This window comes from Pogona vitticeps, chromosome 4 (assembly GCF_051106095.1).
Source record: "Pogona vitticeps strain Pit_001003342236 chromosome 4, PviZW2.1, whole genome shotgun sequence".
NCBI classification, from domain to species: domain Eukaryota; kingdom Metazoa; phylum Chordata; class Lepidosauria; order Squamata; family Agamidae; genus Pogona; species Pogona vitticeps.
The window spans coordinates 157,723,583-157,748,605 of record NC_135786.1 but is presented as its reverse complement, the minus strand read 5'-3'; the positions used below and the strand labels follow the sequence as shown (position 1 = coordinate 157,748,605).

General features: G+C 42.4%; 1 protein-coding gene across 2 annotated transcripts; it reads right to left on the bottom strand.

The window, feature by feature from the left end:
• Nucleotides 1-1,617: 1,617 nt before the first annotated feature.
• RIPK1 (receptor interacting serine/threonine kinase 1) lies at nucleotides 1,618-24,010 on the bottom strand. 2 transcript variants are annotated; one of them, XM_020789834.3, is made up of 12 exons: nucleotides 23,853-24,010; nucleotides 20,484-20,683; nucleotides 19,985-20,138; nucleotides 18,150-18,287; nucleotides 16,710-16,938; nucleotides 16,213-16,362; nucleotides 12,923-12,999; nucleotides 12,709-12,799; nucleotides 8,894-9,490; nucleotides 6,311-6,379; nucleotides 4,434-4,571; nucleotides 1,618-3,704 (listed from the first exon to the last, which is right to left on the bottom strand). In XM_020789834.3, the coding sequence occupies exons 2-12, from the start codon at nucleotides 20,633-20,635 to the stop codon at nucleotides 3,400-3,402; spliced, it is 2,100 nt and encodes a 699-aa protein (XP_020645493.3). In that variant the 5' UTR covers nucleotides 20,636-20,683; nucleotides 23,853-24,010; the 3' UTR covers nucleotides 1,618-3,399. The 2 variants fall into 2 exon arrangements, with proteins under 2 accessions (XP_020645493.3, XP_072854668.2); XM_072998567.2 differs by lacking the exons at nucleotides 19,985-20,138; nucleotides 20,484-20,683; nucleotides 23,853-24,010 and adding an exon at nucleotides 18,858-18,970.
• Between the last annotated feature and the right edge of the window lie 1,013 nt (nucleotides 24,011-25,023).

Below are 25,023 nucleotides of genomic sequence, written 5' to 3'. Positions count from 1 at the left end.
GCCTGTAAATAACTGTAAATACTTGTAAATACAACCGTCTTGCAACACAAGAAGAACTGGTAAAGTGTCTTCAATAACTCTGCGTATTTTACTGTCGCCAAAACCGTGACAGAAGATCCATCAACAGGAGCCAGGATTGTTCTCCTGAGCATCCCTGCCAGATGCTGTTGTAAAATTACTTTGCTTAAAGAGTCAGCCTGTCCTTATACAGCTGTGCAATATTTGGAGGCCCATAATAAGTCTTCTCCACAGACTCTGCTGTCCAATTCCTCCAGCTATTCTTGTGGGGTTTTATTAAGCTTATAGGATTTCTCCTTCACTGCCTCCTTTCTATATATTGTTCCACTGCAATTCTGTTGTTCCTTCCAGGACCTGTGACTCACTTTCAAGGTGAGTACCGGCACCAACACACACTGTCAGGTATGCATCTGGTCCTTGATTTTAGCACTAGGCCCACTGGCTTCATTGCCCAATAAGCTGTAGTAACTTGAGAACTGCTGGGATCTATACCAGGAGCAGGCAGAAGGTAAAGTGGGATTTGCTAGTTTATCTCTAGATAATTAATTTAATATGTTTTTTCTTGTTGAAGAGGTTTTTTAAAAATGTTTTTAATTGAAATAGAACTTGCTTTATGTTGTTTCATTTGCCTTTAGAACATTTTGGCAGGATATAAACAAACACATTTGAAGAAGACTGTAACAGCTTATAATTTTCACTGCTTTAATGATATAAGTCACTTTGGGCCCTTTTTTAAAGGAGAAAGATGGGATAAAAATATTTTATATAGATAAAAAACAAAATAAACGGCGTATCAACAGCAAACTATATTTTCTCCTAAATAATGTTTTTGGTGGGGGCAAGGAAGGAACAGGCCAAGATTTCTGTGTTCTCTTTAGTTGTGGTCCTACAATATGTTCTAGGGCCGAGCATGTGGGCAGAAGGCCTTTTTTGTTTAGCAAGTTTGTACCCACTTTGATGTATCATTATTTGGCATCTGGCTCCAGGGAAGGCCCATCCTGCTCCAATAGCAACATTAACTCATTATTTTCTGTGAGTAGGGATAAAATAGCACGTCTCATACATATCCTGTCTGTTATCAGTAGGGAACTTGCATGAGTTCCCCCCATTGTTCCTTTCCTTTCAAGAGAGGGCACGTCCACATTAGCACAATAGCTTGCTATTTGGATCACTTTTGGTGTTGCTTGGTTCATGGTGTCCATGTATGTTCTGACTTAAAAGTGATTCATCCCACCTTTTCTAGAGCTGTCTTGTTCCTTTTTGACACAGTGGGAGGGCTACAGTGTTTTTTTTTTTTAACATGATTTGGAGATCTCTTAATTATCCCATTCTGTAGTCTGTGTGAATTGTTAGTCCACACCAAGATAAGAGCTGTGGGCAGTGTTATCTGAAGTGACAACCCTGTGACATATTTGTGGGTTGAACATTGAACGGGATTATGAAGAACCCCCTCCTTTATTTTATCTATTCTATTGTTCTAATTTTTTTAAAATATATTTTCCTATTGATGCAGCACTATTCTAGATAAATGAGTGACTGGGTTCTTTATACACATTTAACAGTTCTTGGATTTGCGTGGGAAAGTAACCAGCCAGTTCATTCAAAATATTAACGGATTTATTAAATTTGGTTTCTAAGGAATCAATAACAACTTCGATGGGGTCAAAGTAACTTAATTCTGGCAACTGTCCATTAGGTTCTGCAAACATATTCTGGTTATTGCTGTCCTTTAATACTGGGGAACCGGTCCAAACCGTTCCTTGTCTGTCGGCTTCCTCATGGGCGTGCTCCTGACTGCGCTGATTGTGCCACAACACGGGTGGTGAGCCCAGTCCCCCTCGGGTGGGGGTTTGTTGAAAGTGGAATCCGGATGCACCACCTTCTTTGAGCGGCCAGCCCCTCTCGAGAATACCACGCCACGACCATCCATTCCATTGTGTCCATGATGGTCACCTTGTTTTGCTTCAGTTTCGGGTCTGGCAGTAAACCTCCCACTTTTAAATTAGGGAAGTCCTCTAGGAGGTTATACGTTCGCTTGTATTCTTTCTCTCCTCAGGAATCTAGGTACACTGCACTCTCTCTCTCTCCTGTCCCTTCTTTTATCCCTTCTTCCCACACATCAAACATTAACTCCTCCCCTTTTTCTATCCCTTCCTCCACCAAACAGATCTACATTTTAACCCTTTCTTCCTTCATCACATTTCCTTTCACCTCATTCATCCCTCCCTTTAATTCTGTTTACATGCTTTCTTTTCCTGGGGGAGACGACACACTCTCCTCTTTTAGTCCTCCTTCACAATGAGATACCCTGGTAGTTTTATATTTCTCATGCTAGGTAGATGCATTGCTGTTTCACTGTCATACAGATAAAGCTGTCATGGTTCTAACACACATCAAAATCCATTCAAGATAATGCAATCCATTATGACTAAACTTGTATGTATGTGTTACACTTTATACCTTCCCCATAAGTGAGCAAGCACTCTCTGGGCAGTGTACAACAGCCAGGATATCAAATTACAAAACAATGACAACAGAAAGTTAAATGTATATAACATGATCAATATACAAACATATTGATAACAATTAAAGATGAGATATTCCTCTGCTGATGACAATAGTTAAATTAAAGTTTAAAAACTCCTCTAACAACCCAACCCATCTACCTACCTAGGATAACATGCAGACCTTTCCACATTGTTTGGAGCTTTTTGAAAGCATGGTGTCCTGCTTTTGCATCACAGTAAGCTTTTTGTTTGTGTTGAGCATCTTCTGGGCTTTCTCTAGGCACGTCTTGGTCATATTTCAACTTCTGTCTGGATGTGTCCAGGGTTTCCGGAAATGACACCCATCCCCTTTTGCCACATGCTTCCCCCTCCCTCAGTGAGCTTTCCATTGACATTTCTAAGAGTGGTAACCCTAACAAACAGGATTGTTTTCCTATTTGGTCTTTTTGCATTCTTCTTCTAATGCGGCAATTTTTTTGTATGTATCTGAAAGAAAAACAGCTCATTCATTAGTCATTTTTTGTTTCTGATAAATGAGTTATTCCTTACAATAAACCTAAGGAAAAGTCTTGTTTCCTTTTATGTATTTTTATTAAAATTATACAAAATTAATACAAATCTGACATGTTCCCATACACATACATGTGTGCTTGTACACGCATGCATGCATGCAGTATGGCCGCAATACAAACTTTAATTGGCTTAGCCAAAACAAAGATAAAAATCGATTCCATACCTGGTTGCATTGAGAGAACGGTCTGGCAGTAGCATACAAACATTCATCATGACTGTCAACATACGGTAAAGCAAAATGTTCATTTGTTCCCAGTAGAAAATGTTCTTCCAAACACAGAGAATTCTGCTATTTTATTTCTCAGTTGTTACTCATTTCAGACTCCTGGCTTATTTTCACAAGGGTGTTAAGAAGATCTGTCTTATGGCAAGCATGGAAGGCTAGGGCCAACTTACCCACAGTAGCCCCTTTGCTGCCTTCCCTCATCAGCCACTTCTGAATCATTTGGTAAACTTTTTCTTTGAGTCCATACCGTTCATAGTCATGGTCAATTTCATCCAACTCTGCATCATGGAAACCCAGTTTACGGGCAAAGTGCTTCCAGTCCTTCCCCAAGTTTTCTCTGGCAACATTCAGGTGCATCTCAGAAACCAGAGCAGTGCTGTCTGTGGTGGAGGAAAAGAGGACCAGGAGGAGTTTATTAACATAAGAGGCTTCCTCTATTCTTGGAGACAAGAAGGAAATTGAGACCAACCCCTCTGTGTGTTAAAATCATGTGTCAGCAAGCTGCTTTTGCCATGTTGTTGTGCTCCTGCCATTACAGGATGTAGCTGTACATATTCACCTTTATGTCTGTCATGTTAAATATGGGCAATCATGCTGTGGTGCAATGGGGGCTAGATTTGCCCTGCATTTCTCCATAGGCTAGATAACACCACAGATTTCTGTTATCACACAAACCACTCTGCCAGCCAGAATACACCAATCTGGTTGGATTTAGACAGCTCAGCAAGATCAGGGAAGAGAAGGCATCTCCATATAGGATCAGGAAAGAGTGCCTACCTAAAGCTTTGGTGAGCAGCTGCTAATTAGAATTGGCAAGATGTACTAATTGTCTGACTTAATCTAAGGCAGCTTCCTGTTTTCCTATGTTAACAGCTTGTCAGCCAAAGTGCTAGTAGGAACTTTTGCACCCAGCACTTCAGCTGGAAATCTGGCTTCGCTCCTTCTTGTTCTTTCTTGCATGTATTATTGTATCTTGACAGATGATACAATATTATGTTCTGTTATAATCAGCCCTAAATCACTATGGTCCTGAACATTAAAAAAACAACCCACACATGTATTAATATATATCTTCCTGAAACAAATAAAAACTTCTATTATCTACTTACTGAATAGCTTTTGGTAGTCTGAAGAATTATTCTGAGTATCTGCAGGAGCAATATCTGGTTGATCTTTAATTTTCAAGTGGTTGTAGGAGCCTATTTGAATTCCACAGCTATTAATTATGGTATACAGTGCAGGTTCTCCTGTATAAAAGACATTTGTTAAAAGTATGGGTATAAAATTGTACTGGCAAAATGAGTCAGAGCAATGTAAATTAAAATATTAATTAAATTGTTTAACATTTAAAATAGAAATATTAGTATCATAGGAGGTGTATTATTCATATATTGCATTAGTAAGTACTTTAATATCAGCTGAGAAAGGAGCGATTTGTACTACTAGAATTGATGTGTCAAGGGCAGGTTCACACAAACATTTTTATCTCTTAAGTATAGCTGGAGTGGCTCATGGACTAAGACAGGGGACATCTCATCCCAAAATTTCAGGGAGGAAGCACCTCATCACAGTGACAAGCTGTTCTTAAGTATATCCAGTGCTCATGGTACCAATTGACGATCAGCAAGCAGCTGATTGTCGGATTTCAAAATGGCCGCTGGCAGAAGAAATGGCTCCCTGCTGTTTTTAGGAGCCATTTTTCGCTTTACAGGCACCTGAAAATGGCCGCCCCTATGGAGGATCTTTGCTGGACGGTGAGTTTTCAGCCCATTGGAACGCACTGAGGGGTTTTCAATGCGTTTCAACGGGTTTTTAAATTTTGTTTGACGTTTTTGCTCTACAGCAATTTCGCTGGAACGAATTAACGTCGTCAAGCGAGGCATACTGTAGGTTGAAACATTTTGCTACTCAACCCCGGTATCCTCCATTGATTTCACCTACCCCTGGTTTGAATGGGTTTGTTAGATGGACAAGGGGGGGTGAGTGAAAATCCCACTTCTGCAGTTCTTCTCCACCCATTGTTATGGTTGTTAACAGTTGTTAATAGTGGTCTTTCTGGTGGATGTGGCCCTGATCATGGATGAAAGGGCAGCATGATAAATAGGAGACAGATTGTATCTAAGGTCTCCACCCCTGCTGAGTGAGGAATTTTTTGTATGCACATGTATGGCCTCCCTGATGCCCTCTCACAAACCACCTATCTTCTGGGTCCAAAATGAGTCCATTTTGGTCATCAAATCAGTGTCCTTTGTCCTTCAAATGAAGGAACACTGCTGATTGTGGTCCTGAGCCCTTGCCCCTCCTGTGCTGGGCCATTTCCCTGTTTAGTTGCTATTTGGTTTCTCCAATGTAGAGCTCTGAACACTCCTCTTTGCATTGGACTGCATATACTATATTGCTCTTGTTATGTTTTGGTGTCTGGTCTTTTGGGTGGACAAGTCTCTGCCTTAGTGTGTTTGTGGGTTTGAAGTGCATGGGGCAATGGGTGGAGAAGGGATGCAGAAGTGGGATTATCCCTCACTCCAGGTCCTTTGTCCCTCTAACTAGCCTATTCCGACCAGGGGGAAGTGAAACCAACGTGGAGGAGATATTGGAGGTCTCCTACCAACTCTCCTCAGACTGAAGAAGCTACATGGATGAGTAGTGAAATGTTTCAACCTAATAAGAAACAAGTCCAGTTGCCATGACTCAATGTTCAGATAACCTCGCCTGGATGACCGAGAATCTTCACAGATAAAGATGACTGGCAATACAAAATGGGAAGCGATGTGGAAGAAGTTGACTGAAGATTAGGTCTCAGATTAAAACAGTAATCAGCATTCCTTGCCCCCTGTGTATGCTCAAGTCTTCACTGTGAGCCTTTTTGGGGCTTCACATAGGACTATTTTTGGATCTCAGAACCATCACTTTGTTAGACTACAACCCCTGGAACCACCCACCCGTCAGGAGAAGGTTCATCTTGCCCATTTTAGTTATTTTATTTTACCTGTGCTATGTCCGTATGATGGACTGCGGGCAAAGTTCGTCTTCCTAAAAGAGGTTGATTCCGCGACACCTTTAAAAAGTATGTAAATTGTAAATCACGGTTAGACAAAGCCACGGGCACAGCTCAGGAAACCTCAAACGTAATGACTACACAAACATTTAAGGCAATTCACCAATCAAAGATGGGATGATCTGAGTGACGGTCTTGGCACTCTGGTCCATCTAGCAGGCTAGTGAGGAAGAAAGTGTCCTAGGGAAACAATCTAAGCTCCCTGTTGTGCATTTGCAGGCTGCCACAGGGCAATAGATAATGCCCTACTGGTGTAGCATTCCGCACATTTTCCAATGTGCTGTTGCAAAAACTGGAGACTGAAATGAGTGGGGTTTTATTCTTGTGCAAGGAGGCAGTGGATACCTCCTTACATACCTTAGAAAAAGTCAGAGCACTTGTGGAACAGACCACTGTGCAAGTGGCACTCACCAGGAGGATACTAGCCACAGTATTTAAGATAAAGAAGGAAAATATATGGCTCTACCGCTAGTGTTGCACTGCAGTTCCCATCATCTCTCAACACTGCTTATATTGGCTTGAGGTGATGGGCGTTTTAGATCAACTAGATCTAATGAGCTTCACATTCTCCTGTACTGTTATTAGGATAGTAGTAAGAGTGTTACTCCCAGGGGTCGTCCCAAGAAATCAGCTTGCTATTCTATGCTTCCAGTGGATTGTGCACCAAGTTTTGAATCATAATTGTGAAAGAGGTAACAGCTGATTCATATTTGCAAGGCAGCTCACAGGTAGGCAGAGACTAGATCAAGATCTTCTAGTACAGCAATGTTTCCCAACTTTGGGTTCCCAGATGTTCTTGGACTACAACTCCCAGAAATCCTGGCCAGAACAGCTAGTGGTGAAGGCTTCTGGGAGATTTACTACGAGAACATCTGAGGACTCAAGGTTGGGAACCATTATGTAGTACATGCATGGACAACTGTGGCCTACCAGATGTTTCAAATTTCAGCTCCCATAACCTCTCACCACTGGAAATGCTGGCTTGGGCTGAAGCGAGTGGGAGGCCAAAGACAACTGGAGGAATGCTGTTGCCCACGCATGTTCTAATAGATTTCTGGACCATGATTTGCTACAGTCAAGCAAAGATTTTTGATTGCCAGCCATTTAATAGCATCAGCAACACAATCATCTCTCCCTTCCCCCAAATTATACTGCTGAAACAAAGAAACCTACTCGTGGGTAGTTGTATGAAAGGACTGTGAGATCCACTCAGTTCTAGCACCAGCCAGGCATGTAGTTCCTCACCTATCTCATCTTGCATGCAAGGGCAAAGAATGGAAACATTCTCCTCTTGGGCAGGGTGGGTGGTGAGATATTCCCTGGAACTTTCAATAACATTGTTGCATTTACAAGGATCATGTTTTGTGCAAAAATTACCAAAGGTTTTTTTGGTTGGTTTTTGCATCAAATGGCACAGTTCACGCTATTTTGTGACCTGCCCAAAGCCAGGATGACCGATGCTTTGCTTAAGGATTAGAAGCATCAGAAGGATTGCAATATAGATACAGCAATCTGATAGAGCAAGCATAGGATAGCTGTGCTTGCTGTAGACTTTGGGTCTGGTAGAAAGTTACACTGGCATAAATGTGACTGGCATTATGCCAAGCAATAGCGAATCACACAATTTCGTTGTGCAGTCAGTCGTATGATTCCCACTGCTGTACAATGTGCTGGCAGAAATGCTTCATGGATAGCACTTTCGTAGCTACTGAAGCCATAACACTGGGTTACACCTGTGTAGCTAAGCAAGAGGATTTTGCCCATTTTGTGCAAATTACAGAGACCTGTGGTGAGGAGAATAGGCCTTTGTCTCATTCTCAGAGGCAGGCAAGGAAATCTCATGGGAGATAAACATTATTTGCTGTGGTTTCCTAGTCCGATTGAGATAGCCTAAAAATTAATAGCAAGTATTATTTATATTCCTAGTACTGAGTACAGTGGTGCTTTGCAGGACAAAAAACTCGCAAGATGAATGGTTTTGGCAATGGGGTTAATGACTCACAAGACAAATGTTCCTATGGCCATGCTTTGCAAGACGAATGTTTTCCGTTTTTTGTTCCTGCCTCATGTTTGCTGATTTTTAAATGTTTTTCTATGATGTTTAAAAAGTTAAAGTTTATTGATTGAATTTTCTGAAATCATCTGCATAATATGTATGGCTCTAAAGAGCACTTAATAAACCCTTTGTAAACCAAATTTGACTTTGTTCTGACTTTTTTTGCCCATGGGAACACATTAATTAGATTTCAATGCATTCCTATAGGAAACCGCATTTCGCAAGATGAATTTTTCGCAAGACAACATTAACCGCCGAACAAATTAAATTCATCTTGCGAGGCACCACTGTACATATTCCTGAGTTCAGAATTATTTAATTCTATGTGTATGATTTTTTGTAGCAAGAACCCAAAGTCCAAATCATGCTCTACCCTGATGTAGTAGGTGATTGTATGCTCCCCCCACCCCCAAACTGTGAAGAGAGGGTTTGTGGAGAACCCCATGCAACTCACTTACCAGGTCCAACACTTAGGCTCTTGAGGTAAGGGTTGAGATAAGGACTGGGTGACTCAGGGTGATGATTCACACCAGATTCTGGCACAGGTTGCTTACTGTTGAAGGGAGTGGCTGAATGTGAGCTATAAAGATCTTCTGCACTTTGTGTTTTAAGATTTGCAGGCCCTGCCCCATAAAATCCATTTGGATCAAATGACACATGTACTGTTTCTGGAGTTGCTGCAGCATGTGTAGGTTTCCATGGATAACCATAAGGGCCTGAACTGCCACTGCTAGGATTGACAACTGATCCAGAGTTTCTGGGCCTGACATACAACTTCTCAGAAGGTGGAAGGTCAGGCACCTTGGTAAACACCCTCCGCTTCCGCTCTGTATCCTGCACCGCAGCACTGTATGGCACACGGTGGCTTTCTGCTCTGTCCATCCGGCTGCCAAACACGTGATAGTTCAGTTCCTCCTGCAGTTTCCTCTCTACGGTTGTCGAAGGCTCCAAGGCATGTTCACAGCTCTCTACAGGTTCGTTCTGTGGGCAAGCCTCAAAGAAGTGTTCATCCACCGCACTGGTTTCCTGAGAGCTGTGTAGGGAACCGGGAAGATCTGCAAAACAGATTAGTGTTTTTGGGTGATGGCTCCACAGAAGTTCTTCAAACCACCATATCATCCCAAATATACTTGACTTCATTTGATTTTGTAAGGTAAGTGGGGTCAGGCTGGTTAGTATTTGGATTATGGATCACCAGCAAACAGCAGGAATCTGGAACCTGTTTAAAACAATGGTAGTAGAGGCCCAGGGGAAGTGTATACAGTGGTGCCTCGCATAATGAGTGCCCCGTTTAACGACGAATCCGCATAGCGATGTTTTAATAGAGAAAACATTGCATTGCAATGATAGGTAAGCGTTTCGCTTACCGATCTTCGCATTGTGATGTTTTAAAACAGCTGATCGGCGGTTCCAAAATGGCCGCTGCATCAACAAACTGGCCACCCGCAGCGTTTTCGCGCTGATTCCTCGCTTACCGAGGTGGTGAAAATGGCAACCCTATGGAGAATTTCCGCTTAGCGGTGAGTTTATCCCCCATAGGAACGCATTGAAGGGATTTCAATGTGTTCCTATGGGGTTTTTTGCCCCATATAGTGACGTTTCCGGATAGTGACGATTTATCCGGAACGGATTATCATCACTATGCAGGACACCACTGTACCTCAAAGAAATAAGGGCTGAACTAAGTCCAAGAGGATGCCAGTATGGTTAACCAGTGGAGTTAGAGAGGCTTTAAAGGGCAAGGAGGAGTCCTTCCATAAATGGAAACCTTTCCGAAATGAGGAAAATAAAAAGGAACACAAACTCTGGCAAAAGAAACGTACGAAGATGATACAGAAGGCAAAGAAAGACTTTTAGGAATGTATGGGCAGCAATATAAAGGGGAATAATAAAAGCTTCTTCAAATATCTTAGAAGCAGGAAACCTGCCAGAGAAGCAGCTGGCCCTCTGGATGGTGAGGTCAGGCAAATGGGGATTTGGAGATTGCAGAGAAATTAAATGATTTCTTCACATCTGCCTTCACGACAGAAGGCAATGGGCCGATTCTGCTGCCTGAACAGCCCCTCCTAATGAATTAAATCAGATACAGGTTAAAAGAGAGGATGTTTTAGACCTAATGGATAAATTGAAGATCAATAAGTCACTGGTCCCAGATGGCATCCACCCAAGGGTTATTAAGAAACTGAGGAATTAAGTTGCTGATCTCTTAACTAAAATATACAACTTATCCCTTAAAATGGCCACATTGCCAGAAGCCTGGAGGATAACACATGCCACGCCATTCTTTAAAAAGGGAAGGAGGGGGGACCCGGGAAGTTACAAGCCTGTTAGCCTAATGTCTGTTCCAAGGAAGCTGGTGGAAAGCCTCATCCAAGATAGAATCTTAAAACACAGAGAACTAGCCTTGCTGAGGGAAAACCGGCATGGCTTCTGTAAGGGTAAGTCTTGCCTCACAAACCTTTTAGAATTCTTTGAAAAGGTGAACAGGCATGTGGAGGTGGGTGAACCAGCGGATATTGTCTATCTGGATTTCCAGAAGGCATTTGACGCAGTCCCTCACCAAAGGCTGCTGAGAAAACTCCACAGTCAGGGGATAAGAGGTGTCAATTGGCAATTTTCTCAATGGAGAAAGGTGAAAAGCGGTGTGCCCCAGAGATCTGTCCTGGGACCGGTGCTTTTCAAGCTGTTCATAAATGACCTGGAGACAGGGATAAGCAGTGAGGTGGCCAAGTTTGCAGATGACACAAACATTTTCTGGGTGGTGAAGAGCTCCAGAAAGATCTCTCCAAACTGGGAGAATGGCAAATGTGTTTCAATATAAGAAACTATAAAGTAATGCAGATTGGGCAAAAAATCAAAACTTCATTTATCAGTTGATGGGTCCTGAGCTGTCCGTGACAGACCCGGAAAGAGATCTTGGTGTGCTGGTGGGCAGCTTGATGAAAGTGTTAACCTAGTGTGCGGCGGCAGTGAAGATGGCAAATTGCATGCTAGGTATCATCAAAATGGGGATTGAAAATAAAACAGCCAACGTTATAAAACGCTGGTAAGGCTGCATACAGTTCTGGTTGCCACACCTCAAAAAAGACATAGTGGAACTGGAAAAGGTCCAGAAGAGAGTGACTAAAATGATGATTGGGCTGGGGTGCTTCCCTCATGAGGAAAGGCTACAGCATTTGGGGCTCTTTAGTCTAGAGAAAAGGCTCCTGAGGGGGGACATGATTGAGATGTATAAAATTATGCAGGGGATAGATAAAGTGGATAGAGGGAAGCTCTTTTCTCTCTCATGCAATACCAGAACCAGGGGACATCCACTCCAATTGAGTGTTGAGAGAGTGAGAACAGACAAAAGAAAAGATTTCTTTACCCAGTGTGTTGTTAGTCTGTGGAACTCCTTGCCACAGGATGTGGTGATGGCATCTGCCCTAGATGCCTTTAAAGGGGGATTACACAGATTCCTGGAGGAAAAGTCCATCGCAGGTTACAAGCCATGATGGGGATGTATAATCTCCAGGCTTAGAAGGAAGGTACCTCCAAATGCCAGATGCAGGGGAGGAGTATCAGGAGACAGGTCTCTAGTTGTCTTGTGTGCTCCCAGAGGCATCATCTGGTGGGGCCCTTGTGAGACACAGGAATCTGGACTAGATGGCCCTTGACCTGACCTAGCAGGGCTCTTCTTATGTTCTTATCTCTAACTAAAGCCAGAAAATCATGCCTAAAATATTGGAAAGCCTCTTCCAGCCAGAGTTGACAATACTGGGCAAAATTGACCCAAGGACTGACCCAATAATAAAAACCAGCATCCTATGTTCACTGAAACATTCTATTTGTTGGCAGGTATAAGGCTCCAGTACTTTGGCCATCTCATGAGAAGAGAAGACTCCCTGGAAAAGACCCTGATGTTAAGAAATTGTGAAGGCAAGAGGAGAAGGGGATGACAGAGGACAAGATGGTTGGACAATGTCACTGAAACTACCAACATGAATTTGACCAAACTCTGTGAGGCAGTGGAAGACAGGAGGGCCTGGCGTACTCTGGTCCATGGGGTCACAAAGAGTCGGACATGACTAAACGACTAAACAACAACAAATTTCCTGATGGACCATACTGGTGTATAGTTAAACGCCTAAATTCCACCCAGCAAAGCCAATGGGTTACTGGCTGAGAATCTTCCTAGTAAAAATGTCTGGTGAACCAAAGGTATCCCTCCTCTATTCCTCTCTAATATAAAAATACACTAGGGTTCAATACTATAGACTCTATAAATAAATACCTGTTCGGCCACTACTTGGTGGTTCTGCTACAGCATCTACTTGGAGAGATTCCATCCTTTTTACAAGTTCAGATGGTGCAGGATACACTTCCTAAAAAGCAAGAAATAAGATGAGGTCATATGACGAGCTTACTTCCCACGGCTTTGATGTCATCACTCCGCATTTCTTTAGCCATATTTTAGTTCTTTGAACTTCAGATGTTTGATAACTTACTTTTATCTTTCTTACATCATCTTCAACATATTTTTCAAGTTTCTCTTGGTAGAATGGCTTGTATGTCAAATTGATTTCTGTGGCAGAAGAATTAGTTAATTAGTGAAGAAAAAGCTCTATACAAGAATCAGGTATGCTTGGGATATGTTCACCCTATCAAATGATGAACTGACACAAGCTTAAGAACAGGAATAAGAGACTCCTGTCTCCTTACAGTACTTTATTTATTTAGTTGTTTGTTTGTTTATCGCCCATTTTTCTCCTAAAAAAGGACCTGTTGGTTTACAACCTTGAAACACAATAATAAAAGCTAAAAACAGTAAATTATTCAAATTTTTAGGAAGAAATGTTATAGTAAAATTTTTTAGGTAAAAGCATCACTTACTAAAACAGATTTAAAAGCAACAAAAACGCAAATCATCATGTTTAGTTTGTAGGGCATTCACTTTTAGAGCTGGGCAAAACTGAAATCTATAGCTACTTTGGTACTGTCAGTAATAAATGTAATAGTAGTCACCTCTGAGCCTATATAATATTATCACTGTCAAATGTGCACATGTAGTTATGTGTAATTTATAATTTCAGTTTGTGTTGCTCAAAATATCTTGCTGTAACTGTGATAAACATGGTAGGTGCACATGTTAAAATACATCTAGCACAAAACTTTATTTCTTCTTCTTATTTTCCTATTTGTTAGTTTATTCTAGTTGTTTTGTATTAGCCATGTATCTGTTGTATTTTATTGTTTAATTTTATATTGGAAGCCGCCTAGAGTGGTCCATTGGTCCAGATAGGCGGGGTATAAATAAAATAAAATAAAATAAAATAAAATAAAATAAAATAAAATAAAATAAAATAAAATAAAATAAAATAAAATAAAATAAATAAATAAATAAATAAATAAATAAATAAATAAATAAATAAATAAATTAGTCTATGAACACTGGAGAGAAAAGTTAGTGGATTTGAAAAAACATAATTACTTGGTACATTTTGTTACATATATTTCTATTCTTTTGCCTTTCTAGCAGAAATGTTGATAGTGTTTAGTTGGGATCCTTTGGATGTTATGATCACAGGTTATACAAACTTTATTTAAGAAGAGGTGTGGATGAGGATATAGGCTGCATACCCCAAACATTGATTTGTGTGTATTGCAGTGATTAAGAAACTTACCATATTTTTCCGTGTATAAGATTATACTTTTGTCTAAAATCTTTAGACTAAAAATTGAGGTTCGTCTTATACACGTAAGTAAGATGAGGAAAGAACAAAATGGCCCATGCCTTGTCTCTGCAAACAGACTGCCTTCAATCATGAGCCTTATGTAACTGATGTCAGCTAATGCAGAACAAACCAATTAGAACACATCTCGTTGGAGGTGGAGCCTGTAGGCAGTGCTCAGATTCAACAGGGACTCATAATGTCCAAGCATTCTGAGCCCAGAGGCTCAATATTCAAAGCTAAGTTAAGATTTCTTAATTTTTGGGTTAGAAAAGTGGGATGTGTCTTACACATGGGTATGTCTTATACACGGAAAATACACATATTGCAGGTTCTGAAAATGCACCTTCTTGTTTATACACTCTATTTTGAAGGTTCTGAAAATGCACCTTTTTGTTTAAAATGTAGTACGAGATTAATTTTACAAGAACTTCCTCTCTGCAACAACTTTTAGAGCAGAGTGGACAACACGTGCTGGCTGTATAGTTCAGTGAGTTAAGCATCTAGCTGTAGAGCCCTCAGTGGGGAGTTTGACAGAGTGAGCCAGTATAGCCTTGGGCAAGATGCACAGTCCCAGGGTACCCGCCCAGAAGAAGGGGATGCTGAATGACTTCAGAGTGCTTTTTTTCTAGAAAACCCTGAAAAGAGTTGCCGTAAGCCAGAACTTACTTGACAGCACATGATTATTATTACTATTGGGTAACAAATTGTCTTCCCACACGTTTTTTCAAAATGGCAGTCTGTGCAGCTCTCCTCTTCATTCCAGAAATTGCTGTTGCCACCTCTACTGCACTGTTAAAAATTTGCTGTTGTCAACAGGCATAAACAATGGTCTGTTTAACCTTCCTTTCTCGCCAGCAGGGCTCCAAGTTATGGAAGGGCACTCTGGCATCATAGAGCGCTGTAGCTGCCACCCCATTTTGATGGGAATTATAGTGTTGCAATCCATGGTAGATTGGGAAGCGGAGCAGTATGCCCCCCCCCTTGGACAATGCAAATTGTTCTTTCAACCTTATTCTTTACAGCCTTATCAGCAGTGGCAATATCCTTTGGAACTCTTTCCTTATGGAAGTGCATAAAGTGCATCTTCATTTCTATCTTTCAGAAGAGTGGTAGAACTTCATTTATTCTTTCAGAAAGTATTTGCCTAGCTTTATTGCTGTTCCCTAGATTTTTCTGGTTGATGTCTGTTGTTTATTTTTTCAAAAAATCTACATTTCCTTTTTAGTACATTTTAAACTTCTCAGTTGCCTCATATCTAGCCAAAAACTCAACCCACTGGCTGAAATCCCATTGCCCATTGCCATCTGTGCAAGCTTGCAGGGAGTTATGCCCAGGCAGGCCACACTGTGTGCTTGTTTGCACAAATGGCTGTGCAACTAGTTGTGCACCTGCGCCTGCAGAACTGCTTGCTGGATATGACTTCTGCCATGGCACAAATTTTGCAACCACTTGTGGAACTTGAATTTATAGAGGTGTAGCTGAGCGGCAAGATTTAGGTCATATCATTTTCTTTACACAAGCATTCTGCTTTGCTTTTACTGTATGTCCTCTGAAAATACTTGTTTCCAGCAGTTAATGTTTGAGTACCTGCTAGTGATGTGTGCACATTTTCTTTGGTCTTATTTTTTATAGAAACCTGCAAAGAATTATAAATATATCCTTAAATTAACCAGAAAGAACTGTAGATTTTAGAAAACTGAATGGGGGAGGAAGAAAAATGGAGAAGTTTATCCATTCAAGCTTTAGAGTAGCTAGTTTGCAATGTGTGGCTTGGAATTCTGTATATATAGCTTGTTCTTTATGGGGGGGTTTCCTTAACAGGCGCTTCACCTTTAACAGTTCCAGGGCAGGCAGAGATAATACAATCTTCTCCATACTAAGAGCAGTTGTGTCTAATGAATGTTGTGCCACTACAGATGGGGTGAGAATATTGTTTGGCTCGTCATTAAAATACCTTGTGAAAAATTACAACGGTTTTTATCTATTTGATGGCGAGAACTTGAGAGTGAAAACACTGAAATGTGAGAGAAAGCAAAGCTGACAGATTCTTTAATCCCAGGTACCTGCAAAAGATGGCCGTTGCTTTGGTTCTTGTTTCCAGGCTTGTTCCATTAAAGTAATGATCTCAACTGGGCAATTTTCTTCAATTTCTGTTTTATGTGGCCTGTCTCCATTAATGATACAGAAGCACACATGCATGTCATTTACAGCGTCTGGGGAGGAAAGTGTGTGCAAGAGAGGGGGTGGGGAAAGAGAAGCAGTGAACTAGGTTAAAAGGTATTTAACCACATACAGCAAAAACACATTACCACCCTCAATGCATTCCATTTTGCTGGATTTTAGAAGCTAAGCAGGATCAAGTCTGGTTAATATTTAGACTGACCACCAGGGAATGTTACAGATTGTTAGGTCAAACTGGGAAACAATCCTGCCTCAAATCCTGGAAAGCCACTGAGGCCAGTTTCGGTTTATAACATTGTGCTACACAGACCAATGATCTAGCTCAAGAGAAGGCAGCTTCCTGTATTCCGAGAGGAGGCCCTCGGCTGGGAACACTTACTCTCATAAGGTTCTTTGTTAGCAAAAATGGACCACAAGACGATGCCGAAGCTGTAGACATCTGATTTTTCAATCGGTGTAGTGTTAATATCCCGCAAGTGCTCAGGGGCCATGTAGAAAAGGGTCCCAGCATTACTTTTGGAGTTGCACTTGATTTTCCTCTGGCGGCTCGTCTCCTCTTTAGTCAGCTTCCTCCAGGTTTTGAAGCAGGCAACACCAAGGTCTGCTATCTACAAAACAGGTTGGAGAGAGCAGTTCTGGTGGGAACAGTGATAAGGCTGAGTGGAGAGCCATGAGAACAAGAAGGGGACATACCTCATGCAATCATGGGCCGACCTCAAAGGGATGACTGAGGCAGTCCAGGAGTTACACTTTTGTTAGTTATTTCATAGAATCCCAGAACTGAAGGGTCAGAAGGGGGCACAGGGGAACCCCAGCTGAAACACTCCTGGCAGATGGCCATCTAACCTGTTTAAAAAACCTCCAGTGAACGAGGTTTCTACCATCTTCGGGGCAGTTTGTTCCACAGTCAAAAGGGCTCTCTGAGGCAATTCTTTTTAATGTTTAGACTTCCTTTCTTGTAATTGAAAATATTAGTTTGGGTGCCAATGTCCTTGAGCCACAGAGGACAAGCTTGTACCATCTTCTATGTGATGGTGTTTTACATATATATATATATATATATATATATATATATATATATATATATATATATATATATATATATATATATATATATATATATATATATATATATATATATATATATATATATATATATATATATATATATATATATATATATATATATATATATATATATATATATATATATATATATATATATATATATATATATATATATATATATATATATATATATATATGTTTTGGCTTCTGGCTACACAAAACCCACAATCTTCACCATTCACAACAGGGCTTGGTTTCCAAACCATTTACTGTCTTGGTTGCGCTCCTCTGAACACATTCCAGGGTGTCAATATCCTTCTTTAAAGAGCAGTGTCCAGAAGCATTCTATCAAGATGAGATCTGACATCAATTATATTTACATTCTGACTTTCCTCCAAAGATGGACCTCTCTCTTGCACACTGTGAGGATGGTTAGGCTGAGAGATCTCTTACCCAGCAAACTTAAGTTAGCAAAAAATAGTCCCTTCCCTTTCCCACTGTATAACCAAACAGACAAGTGGGGATTTAATAAACATGCATGACCAATGTTCCCTCTAAGCTGCGCATGCAGAGCTCCATCAGGGCTGCGCACTGGCAGCCGGCAGCTGATTTGTTTATGTCCCATTTCAGATTATACCCTGTCCCCGCACACACATGAGGTGAGGCTCATGGGGGACAGTGGGAACAAAAATTAGAGGGAACGTTGTGCATGACTCTTAGGTTTCACTTTTGACAGGGCTAGTAAAGATACCTTGATGTGAAAATCTTCATCTACAAGGATATTTTCTGGTTTGAGGTCTTTGTGCACTAAACCCTGTTCATTTAAATAAAGCATCCCTTCAATGATCTCTAGGATGAAGCGTCCTTTCACAGACAAGGGAATTGCAGTCTGTAATAAAGTAAAAACAGCAGAACACATTTATAAATAAATTGGTATAATGCACAATCGCATAGCAGGTCAGTGGAAGGAGCCTTCCATTTTAACTGGGTAGGCAATAAGAGTTCCTCCAGATGTTTCCCGCCCCCTACAATAAAAAAGATGTATGGGACTATGCCGGCACACATGCACACATCGAGAAAATCGGGGAGGGGGGTCATTGCTGCCTAACCTTTGCCTTTTGACAATAATAAAAAGCTAGTGAATTAGTCAGTCCCATTTTGGACTGTTGAAACAATAGGAAAACTTTCATCTTCCAGGATTTACTTTTTCTTTTACTAGAACCCTGAGACTTTCAAACTAAAGCTAGGTGCAAGAGATATGTACGTATGCAGAATTAAAGAATTCTGTTCTAGTATCAGAAATGAACAAAGCTCATAATCCTCCAATACACAAATTCTCTTCTGGTTACCCTCAAGGTTTCTTCAGTTCAGCAAATACAGTTTAATGGAGAAGGGGGATCATTTTGTTACTGCCACTGACGGTTAAATAACTGGAAGAGAATAATCCTTCCCGACTTACTACACGCCATGCAAAGATCTACCGATAGATCAAGATCCAACTTCTGCCCAGCACTGCATTAAATCTCTGGAATCATGTTTGTCAGAGCAATCTGGAGAATCATAGTGATTCTTGCATCCATTCTTGCTGTTTCAGGAACCAGTAAGAATCCTCACTGAGAGTAAAATTGCATTGCCGTTCAGGATGTTTGGAAATAGACTTGGACTCTGAAACTTGGACTCTAATCTGTTTGTCTATGAACAGTATTAACAGAGAGGGAAAAAGAAGGTTTATTGTGATAGTTTAAAGTTGGGAAGATCCTGGGACATGTCCTTGAAAAAAAGTAACTTTCCCAAACTCTGTGATGGGATGGGCGCATCCATAGGCAGTTGCTAAGATTCCAGCATCATATAATTGCCCAATACTGACCCTTGGCCATTTGGAGAAACAAAAGGAAAGGGGAGCCTCTGTCCTAACAGGTGCATTTGGTGCCAACTCAGAGAAATCCAAGCCATCAGGGCCACTGATAGAAGATTATGGCAATTGAAACCCAATTCATTTGGAAGGACGACCTTTCATTTCTGAGACAGAAACTGAAATGTATATAAACATATATAAGCATACTTCTACATAGCTTTGTTTGCACAATTCCACCTCCATATGCACCCTCTCATTGCAGTGTTCCAAATCTGGATGCGGGAAGTAGATGAAATAAGCATGTATGCATGCAAAGATGCTCAGTTTAAACAATTTATAATAGCTACAGAACTGGGCATTGCATGATTTCCCCACATGGAAGCATGTCATGTGTAGGTGTGGAGAGCCTTTGACCCTCTGCATGTTTTGGGCATCAACTCCCAAAAGTGCTGCTTGCATGGTCAATAGTTGGGGATTATGGGGCTTCTGGAAGGCCAGATGTTATCTGCTTGTATGCTGCAGTATCTCTAATGTTTGCTATTAGCACATCTTAGCATTTTCAAGTGCATCATAATCCGTTATTTGAAAAAAAAAATACACTCATACATTTTTTACTGCAACACAAGCATGTCCGCAAAAGCAAATATCAGACCACCATCACTCCAGTTCTTTACATTTTATCAGTTACTCACTGATTTCTCTACAAGTTTTCCATCATCCCCTTTACTCACTGCTTTCAGGACAGACATCAGGTTTCCTCTGCGTACATATTCCATCACAAGGGAGTAGTTGCCATCTTCCAGAATGACACCCAGTAGCCTGACCACGCGATCATGATTTAACTTTTGCATAATCTTGCCTTCTTCTAGAAGGGAAGTGTTACAGCTGGGGAAAAAAAAAAGATCCTGTGCAATTACCATTGGGCTTGACTGCCAAGAATGGAAAAAACACCATGTGTGTAAGATGTTGGTCACTGACTCCAGGGTTTAACTGATTCATCTGAACCATTAGGCCTGACAGGCAACTGCAGTTGTCCCATCTGTTCTTTCTGAGTGCCACCACCACTCTTCATTGTCATCAGCCAGTACTCCATGCTCCACAAAGCCTACTCTGCTCCCCAGGGAAAGCTGAGGAAGAGTCAGTACAGCTGGATACAACCAGATGTTTGATGGTGAGCAGTTCTAGCCCACCCTTGCCTCCCTGCAAACAGGTTTCAACTCCCCAACTTACTCTGTACGCTGAGGCCCAGTGTACACTGTTTTCAAAACCACAAGCCCGTGGTTCTTGTGGTAACATAATGAAACCATGCCAAATCCGCCAGCATCCAGCTGCTCTTTTTGTAAAAGGTCCTCTGACTTCATCTGGATGTCAACCAGCGACATGTTTGCAGCTCATGAAGCAGTTCAACAATTCATGAAGAGGAAATGGACCTGCAACATCAATGTAGAAAACAGGGAATTATGGTCCACCTTTCCACTGCTATAATGGCCAAAGATGAACAGAAAAGTAGATGACAATTCCATGAAAGCTCTGAAGATAGTTCACAGGCAACGTGTAGAGCAGGGGTCTCAAACTCAATTTACCTGGGGGCCGCTGGAGGCAGAGTCTGGGTGAGGCTGGGCCGCATCAGATTTTCCGCCAAGCGGAGCAAGAGCCTGAGGAAGCTGCCCAGGAGTTTCCTTAGCCAGATGGGCTGGCTGGCAGGCTGCAGTTCTGGATGGAGGGTGCAGAACTGGGAGACAGCTGGTGAGCGAGGCTAGGCTTTTTTTGACTCTTGACAGCAGAGGACGTGTGCGCCCTTCGGGGGGCAGGCAAGGCAGGGGCCACAAACTATTGTCTGGCAGGCCGCAAATGGCCCCGGGCTGCATGTTTGAGACCCCTGGTGTAGAGTATGATCCTAGGCATATTTATTCAACGTGATCAGTAGGGCTCATTCCCAGTACATGTGCACAAGACTGCAGCCAAATAATATCTTTTAGATACCATCTCAGTGTTTGAGTTATTTAGTATGTCTTATCTAAGTCTATGCTCCACCTACTGATGCTGAAGAAGATGAAAATGAAAGCTTGGAAAAGGCAATAAGGCTGGGAAAAGCTGAAAGAAGGTGTGGGGGGGGGGGAAATACAAGATGGATTTGACTCCATCAAGGAAGCCACAGGCTGGTGTTTTACAAGAGTTGAGCAAGACTGCTGGAGATCATAGAGTTACCATATGTTGGAAGCAACTGGAGAGCACATAACAACAAATGCAGTAGTGCAGCGACAAATGTGGACGAACAGGTCATCATGACAAGCCCCACCCCAGGGGTGTCCAAAAATGCAGGCATGGGCATCTGTGGTTCAGTTTCTGGAAATGCTACCAAAGCAAAACAAAATAACATGAGGTTCTAAGTGGCATTTAATAGGCAAACTGTGCCTTCTAGAAACTCCTGGAGTTATAATTCTACAAAGCTCCTTGTCTTTGCAGTGAGAAAGAAACGTAGAGCCCATGCAAAAGGTGGGGCGCCTGTGCTGTGATCCCCAGCAGCAACCACAGCTGTGCTAATCATCAGACATAGTTCAAAAACTACACCAATTCCCAGGCCCATGCTAGAGATGATATGGAATACGGTGCAGGTATTTCACACTAGAACTTACCACTGACCTTGCTGGATGAGGCAGATGGGAATCATATTCAATATTTTATTATCATAAACGTGTATATCATTCAGCAATACATAATTCAGTGAGTAGATGCAGAAGATCAAATACACAGACAAAGAACAATCAAGAAAAGATCAGACTGAAAAAACAAAGCAAAGTAAAAGCAGAAACACAAAGTATCTTTCCTTGTTAAAAGATCCATAGGAGGGGACGGTCTTGGCCTGAGCTTGAAAAGGGAAGTGTGTAGATTCCTGAATGCAAAGCTAAACCAGCACCCCTGAGTAGGGGTCCTTCCATTCACTCAGTGGCCTCTGGCAGCATCTTTCATCTATTTATGGGAAGGGCACCTCTCAGATAACACACAAATATGTGACTACGTGGCCAATGGATTTAGTCCTAAAACCACTTTGTTTTCAAATCTGGCCTGTTAGACTAGTGATGATGTTTCTCAACTGAGTTTTGGAAGTGTTATGTAAATTTGAGTGCATATGTTTTTCAGTGGTATAGATATGTTTCTATTTCTTTGTTGTTGTTGTTGTTGTTGTTGTTGTTGTTGTTGTTGTTGTTGTTGTTGTTGTTGTTGTTGTTGTTGTTGTTGTTGTTGCCATTCCCATGTAAGATTAAAAAATGCAACACATTTTTTAAAAACACAAAATAACAGAATATTTATTTATTTATCTATTCTATTTATATCCCGCCTATCTGGTCTTGCGACCATTAGCAAGCCATGCCTCATTCATCACTTCTCAGCCTTTTCCAGCTTGCAAAGTGGCACTTGGCTAGGGGAGGCATTTCCTCTAGTTTTCCTGCCAGCAGTTTGGATAAATCCTTGGGAGTGAAATTAACTATGCCAGCTCTGGTCACTTCTACCAGTGCTATTCCGTACAGCCAACAGCAGGGCTCCTGGGAAGTGCAGCCCAGCAACATCTGAAGAGATTCCCCATCTTTGTTTTGAACAAGGAATGGCCAACTGTGACCCTCCAGATGTTTTGGGCTACCCCTGAACAGAGCCAGCATGAACCAGCACAGCCAATGGTGAAAGTGTTAATGGGAACTGTCCTTCAAAAACATCTGGAGAGCCACAATTGTCCAATCCTGCTTTAAAGGCACTGGCACCGCCATTAGACAAAATAGAGCATCATTTCACGTGGAAGCACCCAGCTGTTCCTTCTGCACTCCACAGCAGTCATTCTGCAACCCAACCCTTCCTCCACCCTCTCCTCTTGCCTGTTGCTGCAGGTGAATTGGAGGAAACTCTCTCACTACCAGTACTGAAATAAGACTGAAAGTCAATCTTGAAGGCTTCTGGATCGGAACAGAGAGGGGGCACAATCCCACGTTTCCAAGAAGTTCAGATCAAAGAAGGCCCCCGGTGGGCATTGGGCCCCAGGGCTGGGCAAAAAGCAGCCCTCCAGAGGTCTTTGGACTGAACATCCCGGGAGTCTCCAGCTAGGCTAGGACTGATGAGAGATGCAGCCCGACAGCATCTGGAGGACCACCCTTTGCCCATCCCTGGAGGCGCTCCCCTTAACATGCAGCCAAGTACGAAAAAGTGTTTATATTAAAGTCCACCCCCACCCCCTTTTTCAGCTGGAGGAAGGGACAGGCTCAGCCCTATTCCTGGTCCCCTGGTCGGGGTTGGAAGTGAACACCGCAAGCGTTCAGTTTCGCTTTCGCAGGCGCCTCCCTCTCCTGCTTCTCGGTCCCGACCATAAGCAGAAGGAGGAAGTCGACCGTAGACAGTTCAGAAAGACGAGGATTTTCTCGTCGGGATCGCCGCCTCTCTACGGGGCAGCAACCACCCGTCCTAGATCGCCCGATGGTAGGCTTTCTCTCCCACGATGTCGCGGGAAAGCAAAAAGAGGCGACGGGGAATCCTTTGCGCGCCCTCCCATCTCGGTTCGTAAGAGATGCAGCAAGATAGACGAGGAAGGACGAGGCGCCCTCCCCATTTTACCTGCTTTTCTCCGCCACCTGGAATAGCTTCTTTCGTGCAAGGAGGGATCCCCCAGCACGGCTTCTCTCCTCCTCCTCCTCCTCCTCCCGAGAAGGGCCAGGGCACGCAGCGCGCCCGATCCCTAAGTTTCTTCCTCTTTGGCGGAAGTTTGGCGGGGCGGAGTCTCCGCGGTGACAAAAGCGCACCCGCCGCCTTCCCTCTTCTCAAAAGAAAAAGGGCCGGCCTTCCATCGCGCTTCGATCCGGCGGAAATCCGAACTGGTTAGGGCCTGGGTGGGAGAATCCCATGCAAAAGGGGACGCTGACGTAGAGTGTCATCCGTCTGTTTGAGCCCTTTCAGAGAAGAAGGCTTCAGCGTGGGAGTTACCCAAGATTAACTGAGCAAAGCTAAGGAAATCGGGCGATCGCCGCTGTTGAGGAAGCATTTTGCACATCCAGTAAAACAAAACATTTTTCCAAAGGTATTGGGGTACCTTTAGGACTAATAAGTTCATTATGAACCGTCCTGGGTTGCGATCTGCTTCTTCGGACAGCTCTTTTGCATATGCTTTCGCTTTGCAGGAAAACGGCACAGAAAGTACCTCTTCCGTTTTCTAGGCCAGTTTTGACATTTTCTTAGTCTCCCCCCCCCCCGCCCCCGTGTGTGTGTCTGTTTAGCACTGAAAAACAAGAAGTGCTGCAGAATTAAAAGCTAACAGTCCATGAATACTACTAGAAGGCACTATCTTGCCTGAGAGTAAGCAGCACTAAACAGAGGGGCTTGCCTAAGAGTAGAGAGGCATAGAATTGCACTGTAAAGATGGAAGGAGGGCATATCTGTCAGCCTTTCTGGTGATATAAGGAATCCTTGAAGAAATCTCTTCTTTGTTTTATTGCTGGCAAAGCAGTGCTTGTCTCTGAAATTTGCGGGGGGGGGGGCAGGTTATCATTCTTTTTCCAGATTTGACAATCTCAAGCAGGATCTCCCTGACTTGGTAGCACCAGATGTGACAGCCCGCAGCTCCCATCACTCCCAGCTAGCCAGCCCCTGAGGGTTGTAGGCCAACATATCTGGAGGCCATCAAGTTGAGAAAAATGGACATTTCCACACAGTATCCGTAAGAGGTGGACCTTAGAAATGTCAGGAGTGGACAAAGCAAGGAGTGAGTTGGAGGGGGTGTGTTCAGTGCTAG